The following is a 23,098-nucleotide window of genomic DNA, read 5'->3' as shown; positions in this document are numbered from 1 at the left end:
AGGACTCCTCAGAGTCAAGCTGTCTCTGTGATCCTGTGATTCTGGGATCCTGGGCTTGTGAGATCACCTGGGAGTGTGGCTTTCTCTGTGTGTTGTGGGACTGGCTGCAGAGCTTGTGCCCAAGGTCTATGATCCTGGGTGTGTCAGAGTGCCTGGGAGTGGAGTTTCCTCTGAGTGTTGTAGGACTGGCTGCGGAACTTGCGCCCAAGGTCTGCTCTGAACCCCAGCTCAGACAGACCGGAAGGAACCCAAGTCACTGGGCTGGCGGAGATCCTGTGTGCCTGGTCCCGCTGGTCCCAGTTACTCCCTGACTCAGACTTTTAAGTTATTGTGTAAGGTTAGAGAATTCTTGGTTTTTTGGATTCTTCTTGAGTCTTCATAAAGGGAGATGTTCAAAGCGAATGTAACCTGTACACTGGATATACTGGAGGGTCATAGCCACAAAGGGCTACAAAGATGATCCAGATCTCTCATAGCAGTTGGTTTGCCACTTGTCTTAATTTCTGAGAAGGTTATAACAGATTTGGAACCCTGCTACATGGCTCACAGCTGCCATCCTGTCTTCATTTTCTCCTTTGTTCAAGTGGAAGAATCTGCTGGGTAGATTTTACTGACCCCTTTGTTGCTGTCTATTATGAATGTGACACTTTACTATGCTGTGACTGAGAGGAAATGAGACTGTTTCCATGCTAATGAAGTTCTATAGTGATATTTTAAAAGGAAAAATAATTGTTATTGGATGTTATATAAAACTGAATTATAAAAATGTAATCTTATACATTCCTTTCTTTAGTATTTCTTTAATATTATAAAGATTATTGTAATTTAATTTCTAAAGTAGTTCAAAATTGTTGTGGTTATATACTACCCATGCTACATTGCCCTTTAATTATAGATAATATATTTCTTATAGCTCACTAAATGGATTAACAGCATCTGTTTGAGAATTCTTGCACTGCTTAACCTTCTCAATGTCACAAGATATTGCCAAAGCCCCTGACATATTTCTAAGCACAGAAGAATCTAATTTTAAAAGACTACTTAGATATTACACTCTTGAAAATTCAAAACTTTTACATATACTTTCATTTTTGTTTTCTCATCCCTCTGAGGTAAAGTATTTTGGCTGAGTGAAAGGCAACAATCCACAAAGCAGCAGGTGCCAGCAATGATTAATATGCCAGAAAAAAATGATTAATATGCAGAAAAAAGCAGCAGCAGCAGCTTATATAACTGATAAAGTATTAGTCAGCCAGGCAGTGGTGGCACACGTCTTTAATCCCAGCACTTGGGAGGCAGAGGCAGGTGGATTTCTGAGTTCGAGGCCAGCCTGGTCTACAGAGTGAGTTCCAGGACAGCCAGGGCTATACAGAGAAACTCTCTCTCGAAAAAACAAAACAAGAAAACAAATCAAAACAAAAAAGTATTAGATAGCAGGAGCCTAATAGCATCCCCCAGGACCCTGAGATGGTGTATCTGATTAATACTTTAGAATAGCCTATGGTATTCTATTGGTTTAGACAACAGAGAAAAATAATACAGGAAAAAAGCCTTTCTGTATTCAAAGTAGCTGACAGGTTGATAGGTAAATGATTAATTTCACAAAATAATATAAATTATAAATTAGGGTATATTTGTATTAGTATGATGCTGAATCTTTTCTTAAGGATCCTGAAGGCATTTCTGTCTTTCAAGTTATTTCTAAAATCCATGGCAACAACTACATAATTCGATTAATTTAGATTATAAGAGACATTAATTATATGTGTCTTGGGACATAGTTTAGGAGATATTTTTAGTGATCAACCTCACAAAGGCTGACTTACTATATGGCCTTCATTAGTATAAACAGGAAGCACAGAAAAGTTCTGAGTATTTAACTTTTCTAGTTATTTACCTCATTCTTGCTCTCCTTAGGCAGCAAGAACAGGGTGTATTTCTAAATAATTACAAACCTGAAAATAAGCCAAGTCTCCTAGAACCTCAGAACAGATTTCTTAGAGGTATGTTCTCACTGAGCTTTAATCAATGCAGTATCATGTGTTTATGAAAGGGCTATGTTATGTTGGGATTTCTTTCCATTCCAGTAGTCTACCTTAGAGGGAGGCTTTGTAAAACCCAGGAAGTAAACAAAACTTAGAAGTCTTACAAGACTCAGGAATGGAATAAAGTTAGAAGTCTCAAGAAACTTCTAAATGTTAGTTAGAATGGTCACCAGTACCTTCCACTGAGTTATTAAACAATAAGAAATGCCAAAAAGGAAGCTCTCCAGCCAGCTGCAAATTGTGCCGAGAGCTCTAGGAGCTCAGCTTCTGTGTGGTGTTGCTGAGGCTGGAGTGGACTTTTTGGTGATGCAGCTGCCTCTGAGCCATCATCCATGCTCCCATCAGTTACCCCAACCCCACACCCCAGCTGGACTTGAGTCTGTCACTGCTGCCTGTCAAAGGTAAGTAGATACCTTGTTCACACCTCCCTCCCGGCACAAGTGACACACGATGGACAGAGGTAACAATGGCTTATTTCAGAGACTATTTTGTGCAAAACAAAGCAGTAAAACCCGTAACTTGCATCTCAGCTTTTCTCCTCAGTGAGGACAAAACTTTAGAAGAAAGTTGGCTCTCTTTGTGAAGAACACATACCATTCAGTGGGCTGCTAGACATCTCTAATAGTCTTAGAAACTCCCCATTCAAAGATTTTATTTATTTATTTATTTATTTATTTATTTATTTATTTTTGGTTTTTCAAAACAGGGTTTCTCTGTATAGCCCTGGCTGTCCTGGAACTCACTCTGTAGACCAGGCTGGCCTCGAATTCAGAAATCCGCCTGGCTCTGCCTCCCAAGTGCTGGGATTAAAGGCGTGCACCACCACTGCCTGGCCATTCAAATATTTTAAAACAAAATTAATCATTAATCCCAACTTCCTCCATTAACTCTAAATGAATATAATTCTTTTAGCTAAACTAACTGTTAAGTTGACTGTTGTTTTATATCAAACAACTTTTATAATACTTATTTTTATTTTTATAATTTATAAATTTTAAAGAATATGACAAAAAATATATTATAGGTATTGAAGGGGGGTCTATGGGAGGAGCAGTAGTACAAAAGGGGAACAAGAATGTGATTCAATTCTATTTAATTAAAATATGTTTTTAAATGTTAACAAATTTAGATAAATTGAAATCATTTAACTTTTCTCATAATACAATAAAAGTTAAAAAAAAAGAATATTACTATATTGTACAACGTAATGATTCCTGTTGAAATCAGAATAGTAAATTTTCTAGAAAGATGTATTGGGAGGGGTTCACAACTGAAAAGGTTTACCCGGGGATCTTTCTGTTCATTTATTTACATCCTAAGTGCTGCTCCCCTCTCAGTCCCCCTCCCTAAGAATCTCCCCCCGAGCTCCTCCCTTTCTCTTTCCAGAAGGTGGGGTCCCCACCCTGGGTGTCACCCAACCCTGGCACATCAAGCCTCTGCCAGATTACACACATCCTCTCACTGAGGCCAGACAAGGCAGCCCTGTTAGAGAAAGGCTACAGCTTTAGGGATAGGCTCTGCTCCAGTTGGGGGACTGACATGGAGACTGAGCTGAACATCTGCTACAAATGGGCTGGGGGCCCTCATTCCAGCCCGTGTGGTACACAGGGATCTTTAATGCTAAAACAATATTGTCTTTCTTAGACTAGCTGGTGGTTGCATGAGGCCCTGAGGTCCTTTGTTTTTGCTTTATGATCAGTTATTTATTAGAGCATACACATTTGACCTTTGTGTATTTGTATACTGTATTTCAGAATAATATAGACTAAAAAGTTATTAGTCCTGAAATGGAATTTCCTTCAAAGACAGGATTAAGATAGGACTTTCTCAGTGGCAATGAGAAGTGACAAGCGGATTGGGCTGGAGAGATTGCTCCGTGGTTAAGAGTGGTAGCTGCTTGTTTTAGAGGCCCTGAGTAATGTAGCTAGCACCCAAGTCAGGCAGCTCACAATCATTAACTCTAGCTCCAGAGAACTCTTCTGACCTCTGTGGACTCCCACCCACGAGTGTGGCATACACGTATGTACATAACATACACACACAAAATAATACTAATAAAATGTTATTAAAAAAAGAAATGAGAAACAGATCTACTTAATATTTGTCATGGAAATCAAGATTCCATAGAATCAGGATAGCAGCATCCAGAAGTCTTATTTGTATAACCAAAGCTATTTGTAGCATATTCTTCAGGACTTTTTCTGCTATATGTTATAGACCTTGGCTCAGGAGCTATTTATTGGCATAAAACTGGGAGCTCTGTGGTAGAGATTTTAATGAGCTTGAAATCAGACCTTATAATCTTATCATCCTAAATCTCTTCTTGTAGCTGTGCTTGTCTGCTCTTTCAAAACAGAACCCCTTCAAACAAGAGTTAACAGAGCAGCTATAAATTTGAATCATTCTTTAAATTCTTTTAGGTTATTGTGACCTTGGCCAAGATTCCTAAACTGGGGTTCAGTTTTTTCATGTTAATATTGAAATAATATCATTACCCTTGTAAGCTTATTGAGGACTGAGGACCTTGTTATGAGTATAAACAGTGTGACTTACTTTGTGCATATCACAAAAGAACAGTTGTGATTTGAACCCAGACTTTCCTTAATAGACTTAAAGTTATGGTTAATCAGTCAATGTCTCTGAACTTCACTAGTCCTGCATCAATGTAAAAGTCATACCTAGTCTAAGATTTTTGTGGACTCATGAGTATGTCTAATAATGGTAGCTGCTATTATTACTAAAATTAACAATTACATACACAACCACTTTTCTTTTGTCCCCCAATCCTGCTCATTTAAATTGGTAACACATAGGAAGCCACTGAGCTGTCATTTGATTTAAATGTATTCTAGCATCTATTTGATTTAAAAGGGAAAGTAAACAAATAGCTAGCAGCTATCATTTTATTTGCTTTTCAGTATATGAGTAGAAAATGAAGGCTCATAAGCTTATGACTTTCCAAATAATCAACATCTATCTTTGTTAAAAAAAAAAAAAATCAGAAGCTCTGTGGAGTAGTCATTGACTTCAGAGAAAGAGGTAGATCATTCAAAAGATGCAAAACATAGTGAGGTGGAATAAAAAGTTTTATAGTACATGCAGAGATTATTTTTTTTCAAAATTCAGGTTTTATCAAAAATATATTATGTACAATACATGGTTCTTAAAGACTTCCTTTGTAAAACAAAGTTTGTTGTGGAGCGATACAGTGAGATGTACAGGTGGTCTCCATCCAATTACTGGTTTCTGTCCATTGATGGTCCTTATAAGTACAGATAACAAATCCTTGCCAATACTTGTTACCTAACAGTGATTGCATCATCTGATTCTATTACGTCATTCTCAGAGCATGTATGCTAGGCACATGTTAAATTTTGTATTTTAGATAACCATAGAGGTCATTGTCATATCTTAAATTACAAAATTGTAGTGTTTATCTTTTCTTTTTCCCAGTCTAATAACTGATTTTTAGGAGAAACTTCCAGTACACAGTAAAATGAGAATTTGGTATTAAAGATCTACCATGTTCCCACACCTTAATATTTTATTTAAAAATACATTGTTCAATTTTTTTAGACTAATTGCATACCTGTGATAAATTGAATTGTATTGTTCAGTGAAACATTAATCATTATAATAGCCTAAGGAGTCATTTTAGTGATTTTGTTTTAAGTAAGTAGCTGCTATTGTGAAACTGTAGGAGAAATTCAAAAGTATACGAATATCCAGTATTCAATCTTAATTGGTTTAAAATATAAAACTACTGAAGTTCAAAGGCATTAACTGATTTAGCTGATGAAAATATAGGTATTTCAAAAATTATTTGGATCAAGTACAAATATTGTTACATTTAGCTTTCTTTCTCTCTTGCTTTTCTGAGATAGTGTCACAGTAGCCCGTGGTTACCACAAACTGTGTCTCCGAGGACTACCTTGACCTCCTAACCTTTTTTCTCTCCTAAGTGCTAAGACTACAGACATATAGTCATTTTAGGTATCTGAGTAATGATCATGGGCTAGAATTGTCAGTTAATTGTCACAGTTTTTTTTTCTTTTTTTGCATCAAAGCCGAACTTTTTCATGTGTATTAGTTGGATGTACTATGTTCTTTATATGAAGAAGAGAGATATTGAGGAGGTATATGTGTCATTTCTGTTGCCTGTCTAAAGGTGAACAGGTATCTGTGCCTTCCCACTGTGGTTATTTTGAATGATTTATTATGATCTGGCCCATTCTGAATCAGACCTCTACATGTACTCTAGCTATACCAATGCTTTTCACGTACCCAACCTCACCTGTCCCAAGACTTAATCATGTGAGCTTGCTTTGCACTCACTGTAAAGGTCGATCCTGATCCTTTCAGTTCTTGTTTTCAGTGCCTCCCACAGTGCCTGTGTCTGGGCTATGCAGGAACTCTGTATAGGAAGGCCCAAAGACATTCAACTGCCTATCTGCTTCAGCACTTCTACCACATTAAAGGATGTACTAGCATTTTGCCCCCCTTGTAAGATGCCAGTTGGTAAAATATTCAGCTAATTGTCATCCACTTATAGAGGCTGAATGAATTAGTTTCTCTAAGACTGGCTACAGTCCTTGGGATGCAACTTTTTCAACAGCCACTTGTGAATAAATCCAAGAAAAGAGCATGAGGCTTACTTGGGCTTTGATGTTTAGAAAAGTATTTTAGGTGATAGAGGTGCAAGTCAGTGTTGTAAGATTCGGAGAACCGAGTCTTACGTCCAGGATGTTGGCCCACTCACAAAAACACAGAGTCAGAGAATGAGGCAATTAACATGAGGTTTTTAATGATCCAGTATACTGGGGTCTTCTAGCATTCAGGCAAAGGCAACCCCGAAGAACAAGCCCATACTTTTTATACCTTCCCAGTACGTAGGTTTACAGCTTGAGTTGGTTCTCTCTCTTTGGTGGAGCCCATTGACCTCTGTGCCCCAGGTGAGGAGGAGATACCAGTTGCTCGTAGGAGGGGTGGGGGAGATCCACCCCTACTGGGGACATTTCCTAGAACAAGGCATTACCCCTGCAATTAGGGAATCTCCTGGGGATGGGTGCTTGCTCAGTAAACCTTTCTGAAGCTCTCTATCTTTAGGCTTAATGGACATTCCTTGTTCCTTGGTTGTTTTTGTTTGTTTGTTTGTTTGTTTGTTTCTTGTTTTTTGCTCAAAGAAAAAAATCTAATTATTTTCATCTCAAAAAGTCACATATTTGAATTTCCAAATAGCTCAACTTGATTTAATTATACTGTGTTCTACTAAATTGTTTTATTAGATATTCTCTTTATTTACATGTCATACGATATCTCCTTTCCCAGTTTCTCTCCAGGTGTGCCTGTTTGCTCAATTCTTATATCAGCTTACTTGAGAAAAAAGGGTTAGTCTGAACATATGACACTCATTCATGTTTCTTATATGTGTTTTCCTGTAGATGCCAGAGGAGCAAGCATTCTGTGTTTTGGTGAATATTATGTATGATTATAAATTGAGAGACTTATACAAAAACAATTTTGAAGATCTCCATTGCAAATTCTATCAGCTTGAGAAACTAATGCAGGTAAGGAGAAGTGGGAAATTCTACCACCCCTGAGTTTGTTGCTCTCGAAATCACTAACAGAGTTAAGGAGCAATGTTTAACTGGTGAAAGCTTAATGGATACGACTTCTAATGTATGAATAGGTTTATTTTGTTTTATTATTACTTTTCACTTTTCAGGCATAAAAGTTAGTTGTTTCTTTTTCTTCAAAAGTTAGTATTCCTTGTGTGATTTAAAAGTTAAGTAACTGTGTCTAATATATCAAATTGGACTTGATAATAATTTAGATACCTCATTTAAACTATCAAATAGATACATTTGAGTCCTCTTCAATGTGAGCATTTGCTACAAAAATGGTTTAGTCTCTCTGTGTCTGTCTTTCTTTCTGTCTGTCTGTCTGTCTGTCTCTCTCTTTCTCATACACACACACACAGACACACAACAAGATAAATAGCATTGTTAGGAGCTATTTATCTTGTATTACACTCTTGTACAGTTTTACTTTGCCTTTATTTATTTATTTATTTATTTATTTATTTATTTACTATCTGAATCCATTTATATTTGTATTTGTGTGACTGACCATGGTGGCCAGAGAGGGCAGCACATCTCTTGGAGCTAGAGTAGCAAGTGGGTGTGAGCTACCTGATTTGGGTAACAGAACCAACCTCAGGTCCTCTGGAAGATCAACAAAAGCTGTAAGCTCTTTAGCCATCTCTCTAGTTCACAGATAGGTTTTTATATCTGGTCATGTTTCACAGTTTTCCAAGTGCTCAGAATTATTCTAAAACCATACTGTATACCTTAGATAATGTTTGAGAATTTGCAACATTTAACACTGACAAATAACTAAATTAACTAATGTTTATTAAAAATTCAAATGAAATTATGGTATGCGAGTGTGAAGATACATTTTGTTTCTAGGTGGGTAGGGAGTGAATCCTGCCTCTTACCTTGAACTAAGAATTAGAATGAATGTGTTCTGAGAGAACAAGATTTTTCCAGGAAGCAAGAACTCTCGTGTTAGCAAGGATAATCTTGAATCCAGCTTTCTGTCCACACTCATGTGTTGTGTGTCCATCCCCATCTCCTGTCATCACCTCTGTGCATTGCCATAGCAGGCCACCAGTTCTAGGATATAGTTCAAACACGGCAGAGAGCTTGGTGCACATTGTGATTGTTGCAAGCAACCAAGCTTCTTCGGTGATTGTTCCCCTAAACCTTTCCCTTTGGCTTTTAGGAACAGCTGCCAGACCTGTATAGCCACTTCTGTGATCTGAACCTGGAAGCTCACATGTATGCATCCCAGTGGTTCCTCACTCTTTTCACTGCCAAGTTTCCACTCTGCATGGTGTTCCACATCATTGACCTTCTGCTGTGTGAGGTACAGTGTCCAGCTTTCGTACCTATGGCAAAGTAGGAAAGTCTACTTAGAAACAGTTATTTTCTTTTTTCATAGTAACCCACACTCATGGACCAAAATTTCATTTGAATTCTTAATAAAGATTACATAATTTTACTGTTTATCAGGAATAAAAAATATTAAGGCTTATATAATTTTCACAAAATAAAATTACATGGCTAAATTTGTGTAATTATATTCCTAATAAGCCTCTATCTGTGACTAATATGTCATCAGTGTAACTTTTTAAAAAAGTGAAATAAATGCATTTAGAGTCACCGGGTTTTACTACTGATGCACTTATACTACAATCATGAATATGAACGGGCCCACCCCCACCCCTGTAATTAATTCTTCCACTTGTTAGCTCCCTTTGTGTGTGTGGTGTTTTTGGTTATGATACACATTTCAGATGATGAGCTGTTCTTGCCCAGGCCTGCCCTGTCCTCTGCTCTCTTCTTCCCTTCTCCTCTCCTTAGACAGATGCAAACCTGTTGTTTTCTGTCTGCCAGAGAAGTGCTCTACCACTGAATTCAGCCTCATCCCATTTATAAGTTTAGACAGTAGAACATGTCAGTTATTCATTTTTTAAATACCTTTATTGTTTGTATTTGTTCATTCTTTTTAGTTCCCTTAGTTGATTGTATATATTTTATATGTTTTCTTTGGGGCAGTGGTGTGAAGATGGAACCCTGCCTCATCCATGTATTTATTCTACCACTGATGTACACCCCCCCATACCTACTTTATTCTTTTAAATAATTTATTACACACACAGACACACACACACACACATCTTATATTGTATTGTCTGTCAAAATGCTAGCAAATATCTTGATCTTGAAAGGTAGTTTGTTGGGCCAGGCATGATGACACATACCTTTATTCCCAGTATTTAGGAGGCAGTGGGAGGCAGTAGAATCTCTATGAGCTTTGGGACAACTACAACTACATACTGAGACCCTGTCTCAAAAAAAGAATAGCTTGCTTGATGAAAAAAAAAGTGAATATTTAAATGAAAGAATAAATGTACACAAAAGTAATATCATCCATTTTAATCACCCTTTACATTAGTAGTTTAACTTTAAAAATAGTATTGGAAAAGTGCCTAAGCTATATAAAGCCTATCATTTTATATGCAAATATTGCTGGACTTTGGCTCTCAAAGACTCTTGTTTTTAGTTGCATTGAATCTGAAATTTGAAAGTATTTTATAGGTGAGGAAGACTCTGAGTCATTTGTGAAGTACTTTGGTAAGGAAGAGTTGAATGTTTTGCTAAATTCACAGAAAGAGATTTTGAATCCTGGTTATGTAACAGCGATTGATATTGGTGGATACCACATATATTATCCTATTCATTTTACTTATAAATTAGTCTAAAAATGGCATTTTAAATGTAACCAGTGGAAGAACACAAAGAAACTAAAACCTTCTTCAGTATGGTTTTATCCACAAGGATATCCACAAGTATATCCACAAGGGAACTTGGGTGTTTATGCAAACACCCTGCTCTGAATGACTATACTGAATGGGCCTGGCTCACATTGTAATACAGTATTCTTTTTGAAAGAAACCTAATTTAGATGTTTGAGTTCTATAATCCTAAAACCAATTAATACTTAAAATTACTTTTGGTAAGTCTTCATAGGCGTCATCCACGTTACACACCACTTAAACATAGTGTCTCCTGAATTGCGGGCCATGTGCTATGCTTAGGGTTTCTGTTGTCTATAGAGTGAGCTTGAAATTACTTACCATCACTTCACATTGTTTTCTTAAAGAGGTTATTTGTGTTCATGTTAGATTAGCCTGTGGTTCATTACAGAGTGTAGAGTGCATAGTTGTTCTGCTAAAAGGGTTTCTCTATCGGTTATGGTAAAATAGTAATGTTGTAGTTTAGTTTGCTGGATGAGTGACTCTGAAATTGTCCCCTGAGCCATGGCATCTGGCACTGTTTATGCATCTTCCAGAACTTGGAGTCACAACTTCTTGGGAAATTTAATCTTGAAGATACATGAATTTCTAGTGTTGAATACTAAGAATATTACTCAAATTTATAGTAAAGAAATGCAAACAAAATTTATGTGTGTTGTGATTATAAATAGATAAAGAATTATTAAGATATGTTCTTATGGGGATGTGGTGAGGTATGGGGAAGAAAATGGATGCCATGCCAAAGCATCCATTCCCCTTGAGAGCCGACTATATAGTATGGAATAGAGTTTATTCAGGGCATCGGGAGGGGAGGTAAGAGAGTAGTAGAGGCAGAGAGAAGGAGAGAGTAGAGAGTAGAGGCTGGTCATGACCACGTGGAGAGAGGGGGAAGGGAACCGGGAGAGGCGAGAGTAAGAGAGTGAGGCCAGCAGCCCCTTTTCCAGTGGGTCAGGCCTACCTGGCTGTTGCCAGGTAATTGGGGAGGAACACTCCTGGCTCTTGCCAGGTAGCTGTGGGGAGGAGCACTCCTGGCTCTTGCCAGGTAGCTGTGGGGAGGAGCACTCCTGGCTCTTGCCAGGTAGCTGTGGGGAGGAGCACTCCTGGCTCTTGCCAGGTAGCTGTTTGGTGGAACCCAGACAGAATACCAACAATGTGTTCCTGTCCTTTGTCATTTGTAACTACAGTGGGTGAAAGATCACAGCATTCACTGCAATTAGTAAAACCTCCACAGATCTTGCTCTCTCTCACATTCATCTTGTACTGTGCAACTCGTTTTGCTTTTTAAATTATTATACAAAGTAATGTGTTTCATTATTGCATTTTAATACTTTTTAAATTTTTATTTTTTCAGTCTAATTTCAGGTCTTTTCTCTCCTCTCATGGACTCTTTCTGAGAATAAGTTTCCTCACCTAATACAGTAATTTCTAGTTCTATTAATATTATAAAAATTTAATTTTTTCTTTTGGCTGAATAAAAGTTCATTGTGTACATGTTCTGGATTTTCATCACCCATTCATCTGTTAATGGACTTTTAGATGGGGTACATTCCTGGCTATTATGACCCTGGGTGTGCCTGTATCTCTGTGCTAGCCTTTAGAGTTTTTAGGATGTACCCAATAACAGTAGAGCTGGGTCATGCAGATCCAAATTTGCTTCTCTGTTGCTGGGATAAACACCCTGACCAAAAGCAGCTTGCTCTGTGGCTTATACTTGCTCATCACAGTCTGTCACTGAAGATAGGTCAAGAACTCAAGCAGGAGCATAGGCAGGAACCACAGAGAAATATTGACTTATTGTTTACCCAGCTTCCTTTGGCATACAGCCCATCCCCACCTGTCCAGGGGTAGCACCACCCACTCATCTTAATGAGCAGCCATGAAAATGCCTCTGTGCCAACAGTCTCAAAGACCAATCTAGGAGGCAATGCCTTAAGGGAGGTTCCCTCTGGCCTAGTGACTCTAATTACATCAACTTGACAATAAACGTGGCAGTGCAGAGTTGTATTCTCACCAGCTGTGAAATCAGGGTTTTGTTTTGTTTTGTTTTGTTTCCTCTAGATCCTCTCCAGCATTTGTTTTGTTAATGGTGGCCTTTATGACTGTTGTAAGATGGAAATTTAAGGAAGTTTAAATTTGCATTTTCCTGAATTAGGATGTTGAGTATCCTTAAAACTTTATTGGCTATTTGTGTTTTCTGTTTTAAGAGGGATCTATTCAGTTTATTTGCCAATTTTTGATAATTTATTGACCAGCATTTTGTTTTTTGCATGCTTAATTTTTGCAGTTCTTTGTATATTCTAGATACTGTTACATATCCAAATCGGGCAGATTATTCTTCCATTCTGTGGGCAATGTATTTACTCTATTGATTTTCCCTCACCTGTGCAGAACCATTTTGAATTCATGTAATCCATGTCAATATTTCATATACTGTTGGAATCCTTTTACCATGTTCTTGCTTTCCCTATCCTAAATTGCTTTCCCCTAGCGGGTTTTAAAGTAAACCCTTTGATCCATCTTGGTCTGGCTTTGTGGGTGATAGATAGGTAGGAGATACAGATCTTATTTCCTTCCTTTGTATGTGGCTTTCCAGATTGCCAGCACAATTTGTTTGTTAGGGTACCTTTTCTCTAAGGTATTTTGTAACAGCTTTGTAGAAAAATTTAGAAGGTCAAAGATATATACATTTATTTCTAAGTCTTGTATTCTTTTCCACTGGCCCACACATGTATGTGCCAGTGCTGGGCTGACTTTGTCAGAGTATGTCACCGGGTATTCTGCTTAGGACTGCATTTGCTATCTGTGTCTTTTGTGTTTACACAGGAATTTTAGAATTTTCTTTACTAGTTCTCTGAAAACTGTCTTTGGCATTTTGATTGGGATTGCATTTGAATCCATAAATTGATTACTTTGGTAACAGCCATTCTTACATAATTGATTCTGCTAGTCTAGAAACTTGGAAGGTCTTTCTGTTGTATAGTGTCTCTTTCAATTTCTTTCTTTTTCTCTTTCTTTTTAGTATATTAATAAAGTCTTTATTATTTATCTGCAGAGATCCTTTACCTCATTGGTTAGGCTTGTTTCTGTATCTGCATAAGCTTTCCAAAAGGTGGGGTAGGTTATAGTCATAGCATCATGATTTCTGAGGAAGTTGACAAAGTAAAGTAGTTCTGCAAAATAAACTTTGTGAAGAACAGTGTATTAGCGCACCTAGGGGTTCATTCTTTCCACTAACACATTTCTGTCATCTTTGTCAAGGATTATTTTGCAAAAGAGCTTTTGAATAAACTTTGACTTCCTGCCTGTCTGCTTTTTCTCTTTGCCCCTTTCCTTCTATTTAATAAAATATTTATGTCAAAAGCTGTTTTTTCCTATGTACTAAATATTCTAGTGGAAGAAATCGTCTTAAGTAAACTATATACTGGGTCTTGTTTTTCATATCTCTTTGTAAGTACAGATCTTGATGTTTGTCAGTTAATATTTTTTGCAAACGAAAGGCTAGGAAACTCTTAGAAAATGTTGATTTTTTTCATAATCATTCTAACAACACAAAAAAAAACCATACCAGACAGTAAAGCATTTTACTCAAAGTCCCTTTTATAAAGTGAAAAAGAAAACATTGAATTTGGCTTTCCCCTGAAAGAGCAAACCATCCTGTCCTGTGCTCACTCTCCCGTTCTGAAGCTCAGAATACAACAGTCATTTAGCAAAAAGGGGATAATTGGGTAATTTTGGCAGTACAACTTGAGTTTTAAAACCTCCTATTTATTAGTAATTGTTATTTACAGTACTTAAACCTGGCTGTATGGTGTCCCATGCTAATTCCCTAATATGGTTGAAGATGTGTGGCAACAGATATATATCAGAGTTCTGAAATATACTTCATATGGTAAAGGATGCACTGCCTGTAAACTGTTAGGCAGCAATTGAAAGGAAAGTCATTTTAAACCCCTTTTTATGTCTGTTTTTGAGATAAGAAGCCTATTTATATTAATATTATAGTGCAAACATTGTGCTGTTAATCCATCAAGAATAAATAAAATGCTTCATTTTTTGAAATAACTTTTTCTTAGCATAACAAAAACAGTATAATCTAAAACTTGATGTTTTCTCACAGGAAGAACATGTGTAAAGTAATCAGCACCAAGATCCTATAAAACAGAGGATCATCTGCGTTTTGGACCTGCTTCGGTCCGTCCTCCCTGAAGGGTAGTCAGTAGCCTGATGCTCAGTATCATCAGAGCTTGTGTTTGTTCTTTATGTAGTCAGACACACAAACTTCCTGTGTAACTTCATTTATTCCTGACATATTTATAAGATTTCTTCATATTTTTCTATCTAGACACGCTTTATCTCCTCCACTGTAGCTATGCTGAAACTTATCCATCCTTCTGTTATGCTGTTGATAGCCTTAGAATTGTTTCCATGCTAAGGCTGTTAAGTGTGGCTGAGTGGTCCTGAATATCCTCTGATGAGTAGGCGTGCTTCTGTGGATACACAACCTAGAAAGGAGATTACCAGGTTTGAGTGTATGGACGTCCTCAACCTGAATAGGTACTGCTGAATGTATTCCAGCCACTGTAGCCATTATCTCTTGAGTTGTTTTACTCAGTGTAAGTGTTCCTTGTAAAAAAAGAAAGATTTTTGTTGTGTTTTTAGATAGCTAATCCTGGGTCAGATTATAATTTGCAAAATGCCGTAAAATGAAAGTCATTTGGTGAAGAGATTGACTTGACCACTGAATTACATAGAGATAGGAACAAGGGCTAGATTTGTTTTTTTTTTCCTTTTATTAATTTTTTTTCCATATAATAGAACCCAATTACAGTTTACCTTCCCTGTACTCCTCTGAGTTTCTCCTCTTTGCCCCTCCCATCTGCGTCTACTCCCTTTCTGTCTCTCATTAGAAAACAAACAAGCTTCTAAGGGATAGTAATAAAATAAGATTTAATAAACCCTCTCATACCAGAATTGAATAAAACAAACAAATAGAAGGGAAACAGCCCAAGGGAGGGCACAGAGACCATCTGCATACTCAAGGGCCTGCTGCAGACTTGGGCAGGCCTGTTCCTGTGCATGCTGCCTCAGTCCCAGTGAGCTCACATGAGCTTTGCTTACACTGATTTAAAGGGCTTTGTTTCTTGTCCTTCGTCCCCTCTGGTTCTTATATCCTTTGTACCTCCTCTCTTTCAGTGTTCCCTGATCCCAGAGGGGAAGGATTTGATAGTCACATCCCAGTTATGGCTGAGTGGTTCAAGAATTCTCTCCCAGCATACTGTCTGCTGTGGGTCTTTGTGTTTGCTTCCACTTACTGTAGGGGGAGCTTCTTTGATGATGGCCAAGGAAGACACTGACGTATGAGGAGTGTAGGAGAATGTCACTAGGACCCATTTTATTGTTACTATTTTTTTTAAGAAGAGTAGTATTTGGTCTTACCCTAATTTCCTGGGCTATCTAGTCTCAGGTTCTTGGTCAGTCAAGCAGTGTCAGGTATGGGATCCATCTTGTGGAGTGGGCCTTAAGTCAAATCTTATGTTGATTAGTTACTCCCACAAACTTAGAGCTCCCATTGCCCTAGCATACCTTGCAGGAAGGACAGTATTAACAGTATTTTATCAAGCAGTCAACTTCTGATCAATGGGTTTGTGGCTGAGTTGGTATTTATGCTTCTATCTTGATAACATAGAGTACCTTCCTGTACCAAAGACACTAGAACATAAAGGTGAAGATGTAAGACCTGAAGAGCCTTACGTCTGGGATGTCCCACTCACAGAAACACAGAGATGGAGATCGATGCAACAAGCATGAGGTTTATTGATTCAGCACGCTGAGGCCATCCTGAAGTCAGGGCAGATGTGACCCCCAACATTCCAAGCACACAGTTTCTATACAGTTATTGAGGTAGACTTTGGTAGCAGCGTGAATTGGTTTACACCCATTTGAGGCCTGAGCTGCCCTTTCTCAGCATTAGTGGCCCCAGGCAAGGTGTGGTCTTAATCACCAGAAGGGGAACTGAAACATTTTTGGTTGTTACCTGCACCTGCCCTGCCCTATGGTGTAAAGTTTGTATTGCTGGGACTTTCCAGGAAGGGAGTGTTCATTCCTGGCAAGGACTTTCAGCAACCATCTTATGTTCTTCTCTAAGGTCACACAAAGGCTCTCTGTAGGCACCAGTCAACTTCTCCATGTTCAGTGAGTTACCCAGATGTTGTTTCCACTATGACACCTTGCTGTCAGTTTGTCGAGAGCAACCTATTATTTATTGTCTTGACAACAGCCTGTCTTGTTAGGAGATTCACATGGGAGGGACCCCTTTGGCCAACAACTCAATTAGATGTAACCCAGTCCCAGTACTGTAATCACTTTTGTGCCTGTATGACAGAGTTACTGTGATCGGGAAAATCATGAAGGAATTCCGTGTTAGAAGAAGGAACATGGAGACAGTATAAAATGAGTTAACAGTTAAGATATTAGACTCAAGAGCTTGATCCTTCCGGGTGCCTTCCTCATGTTAGTTAACCTGTACAAGTCTCTGGAGTTTTAGTTATAAAACAAGACTGCTTCTTGGGCTAAATAAGATTGTGGACAAAGTATTTAGTACTAAATATCCCATTACTTATGCAGTTCCCCTGTGCTGTGCTCTGAGCACCTGGGAGCCTTTTACTTCTCAGTTTCTTAAGGCAACCAGTCTTCTTAATCCAAATTAATTGATTTTCTTTGGTAAAGCAAAATTTTAGCCAATGGCCTTAAGAGAAGTTTCTTTTCTCCCTTTTCCTATTCAAGTAATTCTCCAAAGTTTTCTTTCCCCCTTTCCCTTCCCCATTTTACAAAAGAAGGAGGAAAGCTGCACAAGTTCTCTTAGTCTTGACAAGATAACTGACAGTGGGTGTTTGAAGTTGACTCTTTCCAGGTAGTTCAGTTTTAGAGTATAAAATGTATTCTGCTGTATATAGTAACTTGATATTTCATGAAATTTAAGGAAATTATTGACCCTTTGAATTAGAGTGTCTCCAGTGCCTTCTTTCTTGTAAGAAGGATGACAAAATGACAGTTGTATATTATCTAATTAAAAACCACCAAGGATAATTCCCCTTTCAAGGAAGCTTTCTGACGTTAGTTGAACAGATTCATTATATAACATTCTCCCCTTTTAGCCCCAACACCTCCCATGCAAATCAGTCTCTTCAGAATAAGATGATATAAGGACAGGTAAGACTTCTGGAAGGAATAGATGTTTCTGAGAACCCTCGAGTGGTTGGTATATGTGCACAAAAATACAAAAACTAAGTGCTTTGTGTAATTATCATCATCAACAGCAACAAAACTTGTATAGGTGATTTAAAGCTTTATTTACCAATGGAAGTCTTCAGAACCAGAAAATCATTCTCTCTAAAATCTCAATCCTGAGTCATGGCATCAGCCTGTTTCACAGTTAGCACCTCTAGTACATACGGGCTTGCACATAGCACCTTAGTAAGAAATTTAAATATGGAACTAAAATAACTTTACAATAAGAATTATAAAACAAAAACTGCAGAGCCCTTCCAATATTCATGCATTAGACAATTTAGTATTATTAAACTGATAGGTTCAATCCAGTCTTCATTAAAATATCAACTTATTTTTTACCAAATATAAAAAAGTAATCCCAAAAGACAAAAAAAAAAAAAAAAAAAAAAAAAAAAAAAAAAAGCCATAGGTACCACACAATCCCTGATTTCAAATTGCTCCAGGGACAGAAATGTAAAACCAGACACACAGACCAATAGAACACAGGGTGAAGCTCAGAACCCAATACAAAAGCCTTGCAACTGCAGCCCCTTAACAAAGGTGCCAAAAAAGACAACCTCTTAAGTAAATGGTTCTGTACACCATTGTGTCTTATCCTTTCCTGTACAAAACACGTTTATTGAACTAAATAAATCAATAGAAATAAACTTAAATCTAAATGTCTTGCACTGTTCCATTTAGTTGCATGTAACAGTAAAGGAAAAAAAATAGATAAAACTGTTGTCCTTATGGCATTTTTGTCCTTATAGTAGTCAGAAAATCAATAACTAAACAGACCATATAGTATATTGGTCAGAAAATATGATGGAGAAAAATAAAGGAAAAAAATTACAGCAGATCTGACACTGTTCCACATTCTGCTCTGAATCACTTACACTGCAGTATTTAGTATGGTATTGTGGTGCTTTCAGAGGGATGATGGGAAACTAGTTAGGAGGCAGAGGCAGACATCAGGGTGGGAGGTGATGGTTGGTTGGACCAAGGAAGTGACAGTGGAGGGGGTGAGAATTGGGTGTATGGGGCACCTCTCGAAGGTTGAAGCAGTGGGATGTGCTGGTTGATAGAGTAGGGCAAGTTATTCTTTTTGTGTAGTGAAAGGGAAGAGTGGACAGCTTTGCCATGTCTGTTCTTCCAGGAGCATCTTGGAATCAGCCGGACTAGTGATTGTTGCTCTGTGGCATTGTAGAGTGACCAGGGAATTGCCATCCTCACATTCCCAACTCTGACAGTTGAGATTACAATGTCTTAGTGGTGTTTCTTGTAGAAGCGGCTGTGATATTCTTGAGTATATTTAAGGTCACTGTTGGTCTCCTTAAATTGAGCTTGTAGAGTGGAGCAATTATGAAAGATGAGCAGCAGGAGAGTGAACACTTGATAGTTTACAAAGCAGCATGTTTGCTGCGGAGGGCAGGAGTGTTATGTTTGCTTTGCTGAAGGCTGCATCATACTATTTTGAAGATCCAGAATAATTTGAACGTGTTCAATAATACGTTGGTGGTGGTGTATTAGTTCTCATATATATAAGAATCACTGATTTGAGTTATAAGGTGACAGATTGTTTTTGTTGTTATAGTAAAAATCTCTCAGTCCCTGACTAAAGTAAGTAGAGTTACTTTTCAGTATTCTAAAGTAAGTAGAGTTACTTTTCAGTATTCTTTTTGTTGCCAAGAAGAAAAAAGTTTTATAGTGATTAAAGTAGGTGCATATGTATTGAATAAAGTAAAAGAATAAAGTGTATTCCTCTAAGTTTATGATTAAATATTTGAAACTAGTATTGACTACACTAGAAAGTGGCTTTTGATAAATATATTATTTATTAAGTAAACTTCTCATGCATTCCAAAGACAAACTATATTTTTCCCAGCCAGGGATGCTTACTTAATTAGAGTAGGGAGTGGAACAATTGAAAATAGGATCTAATCTTTACAAATATAGTCAGTTCTTAGAGCTAAGATGTTTACTGGGTTCTAAGTAATTTCACTGTATCCTTTTATAGGCAGCATTTTTAATAAAGGCAGCATGCAAGCTTGACCTACATTAAGTCATTTTGATGACTACCTGCCGAGCTGTATGGTATATTTGTGTGCTTCCCATTCTCTGGAAGTTGGGTTGCAAAAATACTTTTAACTAGTTCTTACTGAAAGACATCTACTGTAGTTATTAGTAGCAGTCTTCTTCCTTATAGAGTAATTATATTGTGTTGTAGAGAAGAAATTATTGTATAGTAGCAACTGAAGGTAGATGTGTAAATGAGGCTGTGTGTGAAAGAAGCTATTTGCATTTATCATTCTGTTGTATAGTTTAGCTGATAAATATCTGGACTTTCCCCTTTAAGTCTAAAAAAACAGTATGCTAAGAAGTGGGCGACTATGGGTGCATACCTTGTTCTAAACCACACACAATACTGCTTTATCCATCCTGTATATTGTTGGTTCATTTAGAAAAAAATGTAAAGAAGTTCCTATTATTCTTGCCTTTCAGCTCCACAGAAAATAAGCAGGTTTTTATTTTCTTTCTTAAGACAAAAGTAAGTTGCAAAAATAAAACAGTGCTCTCCTGTTAAGGTTGAGGTCTTGCCAATTCACAATCCATTGGTGTCTTAATCCAAGGCTATTATTAACCTTACAGCTCAGGTGTCTCACTGCTCTGGCAGGACTTCTCCATGGTCCGTCATTTCTTGGGCTGCTTTGTTTGACGTTTCAACCAAATAAAGGTTTATTCTGTTTTATTATCCGGGGCCTCTTAATTATAGCTGTAAGTCTATACTATTACTAACATTCTCTCAGCCTGCAGTACCCAGATGTCTGTGCTAAGGTTGCCATTGCTTGGGGCAAAAGGGGTGCGATAAGACCTTCTGGTTTCCTGTTATCTAGGCTCTCACCAGGACATTCAAAAGCTCTGCTGTTTCAGATGTCCACTTGACATTTTACCTCTTGTCCATGTTCTAGTAGAGTAACTCATTTTGTTCTTCATTTCGAAGGACTAATGCAAGAAAATTTTTACATAATTGAATAAAAGAGTTTTCTGTTTGCGCAGTGCTTCCTTGACCCAAGAATTAGAGCTGATCTGCTTGTTGTTTCTTACTTAGGATATCTAATTGTCTCTTATGTAAGACACTTAAAGAATTTGGAAGTGTAATTAATTAAAGCATGTCTAGTTCTTCTAGTATCCCAGTGAAATAGGTATATACTACTTCAGACAGGGATTTCAATTTTCTGATTAACAAGTGCACAAGTTTCTGTTTTGCTCATAAGCATTTTTAATACAAAGAAAAAAGTACCGTCTTAATGCACAGATCTTGTGTGACTGGAGAGTCTGGGGGTTGAGCCTTGGCCTTGAGCATGTTACACAAGCACTCTCCCATTGAGCCAGAATAGGGTGACTTTTCTTTTGCTTCTACTTTTAATTATTTTTTAATTTAATTTAATTTTTTTTTACTTATACACTTTACATCCCCTCCTACTCACCTCCTCCTACAGTCCTTCCTCCATCCCCTTCTCCTCAGAGTACCCCCTCCCTCTGTATCCCCATCCTTGCACTTTAAGTCTCTGAGAAGCTAGGCGTTTCCTCTCCCATTGAGGCCAGATAAGGCATCCAGCTAGAAGACCATATCCCATATATAGGCCACAGTTTTTTGGCCTCACTCCAGATGTTCGAGACCTACATGATAAAGACCAAGCTACATATGTGCAGGGAAGCCTAGATCCAGCCCATAGAGCTAGGTGCATGGAACCTAGGTATGCTCCATGGGTGGTGATTCAGTCTCTGAGAGCTCCAAGGGTTCAGGTTGGTGGATTTTGTTGGTCTTCCTGTGGAGTTCCTATCCCTTAGTGCCCACAATCCTTCTGCCTATTCTTCTATAAGAGTCCTCAAGCTCCATCCACTGTTTGGATCTGGGTGTCTGCTTCTGTCTGAGTCAGCTGCTGGGTGGAGCCTTTCACAGGACCATATGCTCCTGTCTGCAAGCATAACAGAGTAACATTAATAGTGTCTGAAGAATAGATAAGTAAAATAAAAGTCTATTCTTCACAATGGAATACTATTCAGCTATTAAAAAACAAAGACATTGATTTCTGAGGCCAGCCTGGTTATAGAGTAAGTTCCAGGACAGCCAGGTCTACACAGAGAAACCCTGTCTCAAAAAACCAAGAAACCAAAAAACCAAAAACCAAAAACAAAACCAAAAAAACCCAAAGACATCATGAATTTTGCAGGCAAATGGATGGAACATCATCCTGAGAGAAGTAACCCAATCTCGAAAGGAAGGACATGCATGATATGTACTCACTTTAAAGTGGTTATTAGCCATAAAATACAGGTTCTATATTACACTCCACACACCCAAAGAAGCCAAACAAGAAGGAAGGCCCAAATGAGGAAGCTTTAATCTCATTCAGAAGAGGGAATAAAAAAAATGATAAGAGGCAGATGGAGGGAGGAAACTGGAAGGTAAGGGGATGGGGAGGGGAATGGAGGGTTCAGGATTAGGTGTGGGAAAGGACAGGAGAGATGGCTAGGTGGCCATGCAAATGAATGGAAATCTACAACTGACAGGGGTGAGGATGTGGGGGGCATCTACAGGATGAGACAGGGACCTTGGATAAGGGAGGTGCCCAAGAATCAATGGGGGTGACCTTAGCTTTAACTCACTACAGTGAGGATATGGAACCTGAAGAGACTACCTCCTGTAGCTAGGCAGAAACCCCAGTGGAGCAATAGAGAAACCAACTCACCCACAAAACTTTCAACCCCAAATTTATCCTGTCTACAAGAAGGTATGGGGGATAGAGCAGAGACAGAGGGAATGGCCAACCAATAACCAGCCCATCTTGCTTCTACTTTTAAAACAGGGTGACCTCAGTTCACTCTTTAGCCCCATTAGGCCTTGAAATGATGGTCCTCCTGCCTCAAACTACTATGTAGTGTGGATTATAAGACAGAAGAACTAGGATGTCCAGCTTCCAGATCTTTGACCTGGCACATCTTAAGACATTGTTTATTAGTCATAACAAGACTTTCTGTGAAGTGATGGATGGTAGAATCCTGATACTATTAAAACAGCAGTTTATAAACCCTTCCTTTTCTTACTAAATGGAATCTAACCATGTCTTATCTAACAGTTTTTAACTTAAAACTTAAATTATGATGAGCTGAAACTAATATTATTGAACATATTTACATGAGTTAGTATTGAAACACACTTAAATTTCAGAGTTCTGAAAAACAGCCTTTAGAAGCACATGTTTCTCTGCCTGCTTACCTACTCCAGGAGGTACTCTCTCTTCCTCCAGATCCCCCACTTTCTCGTTCATGTAGTTTGTTTGTTTCTTTCTCTATTTCTCTTTCTCTCTCTCTCTCTCTCTCTCTCTCTCTCTCTTTC

At 38.0% G+C, this 23,098-nt stretch overlaps 1 protein-coding gene across 7 annotated transcripts in view; it reads left to right on the top strand.

The window, feature by feature from the left end:
* Rabgap1l (RAB GTPase activating protein 1 like) overlaps positions 1 to 23,098 on the top strand; it is a 723,114-nt gene that overhangs the window by 504,122 nt on the left and 195,894 nt on the right. For all 7 annotated transcript variants that reach the window (XM_031386689.1, XM_031386695.1, XM_031386710.1 and 4 more), the window contains exons 16-17: positions 7,487 to 7,612; positions 8,832 to 8,975. In XM_031386689.1, the coding sequence (XP_031242549.1) occupies positions 7,487 to 7,612; positions 8,832 to 8,975 (270 nt within the window). The remainder of the gene's footprint in view (positions 1 to 7,486; positions 7,613 to 8,831; positions 8,976 to 23,098) is intronic.

This window comes from Mastomys coucha, unplaced genomic scaffold (assembly GCF_008632895.1).
Source record: "Mastomys coucha isolate ucsf_1 unplaced genomic scaffold, UCSF_Mcou_1 pScaffold1, whole genome shotgun sequence".
NCBI classification, from domain to species: Eukaryota; Metazoa; Chordata; class Mammalia; order Rodentia; family Muridae; genus Mastomys; species Mastomys coucha.
The sequence above is the reverse complement of the archived record's forward strand: the minus strand, read 5'-3'. Positions and strand labels throughout refer to the sequence as shown.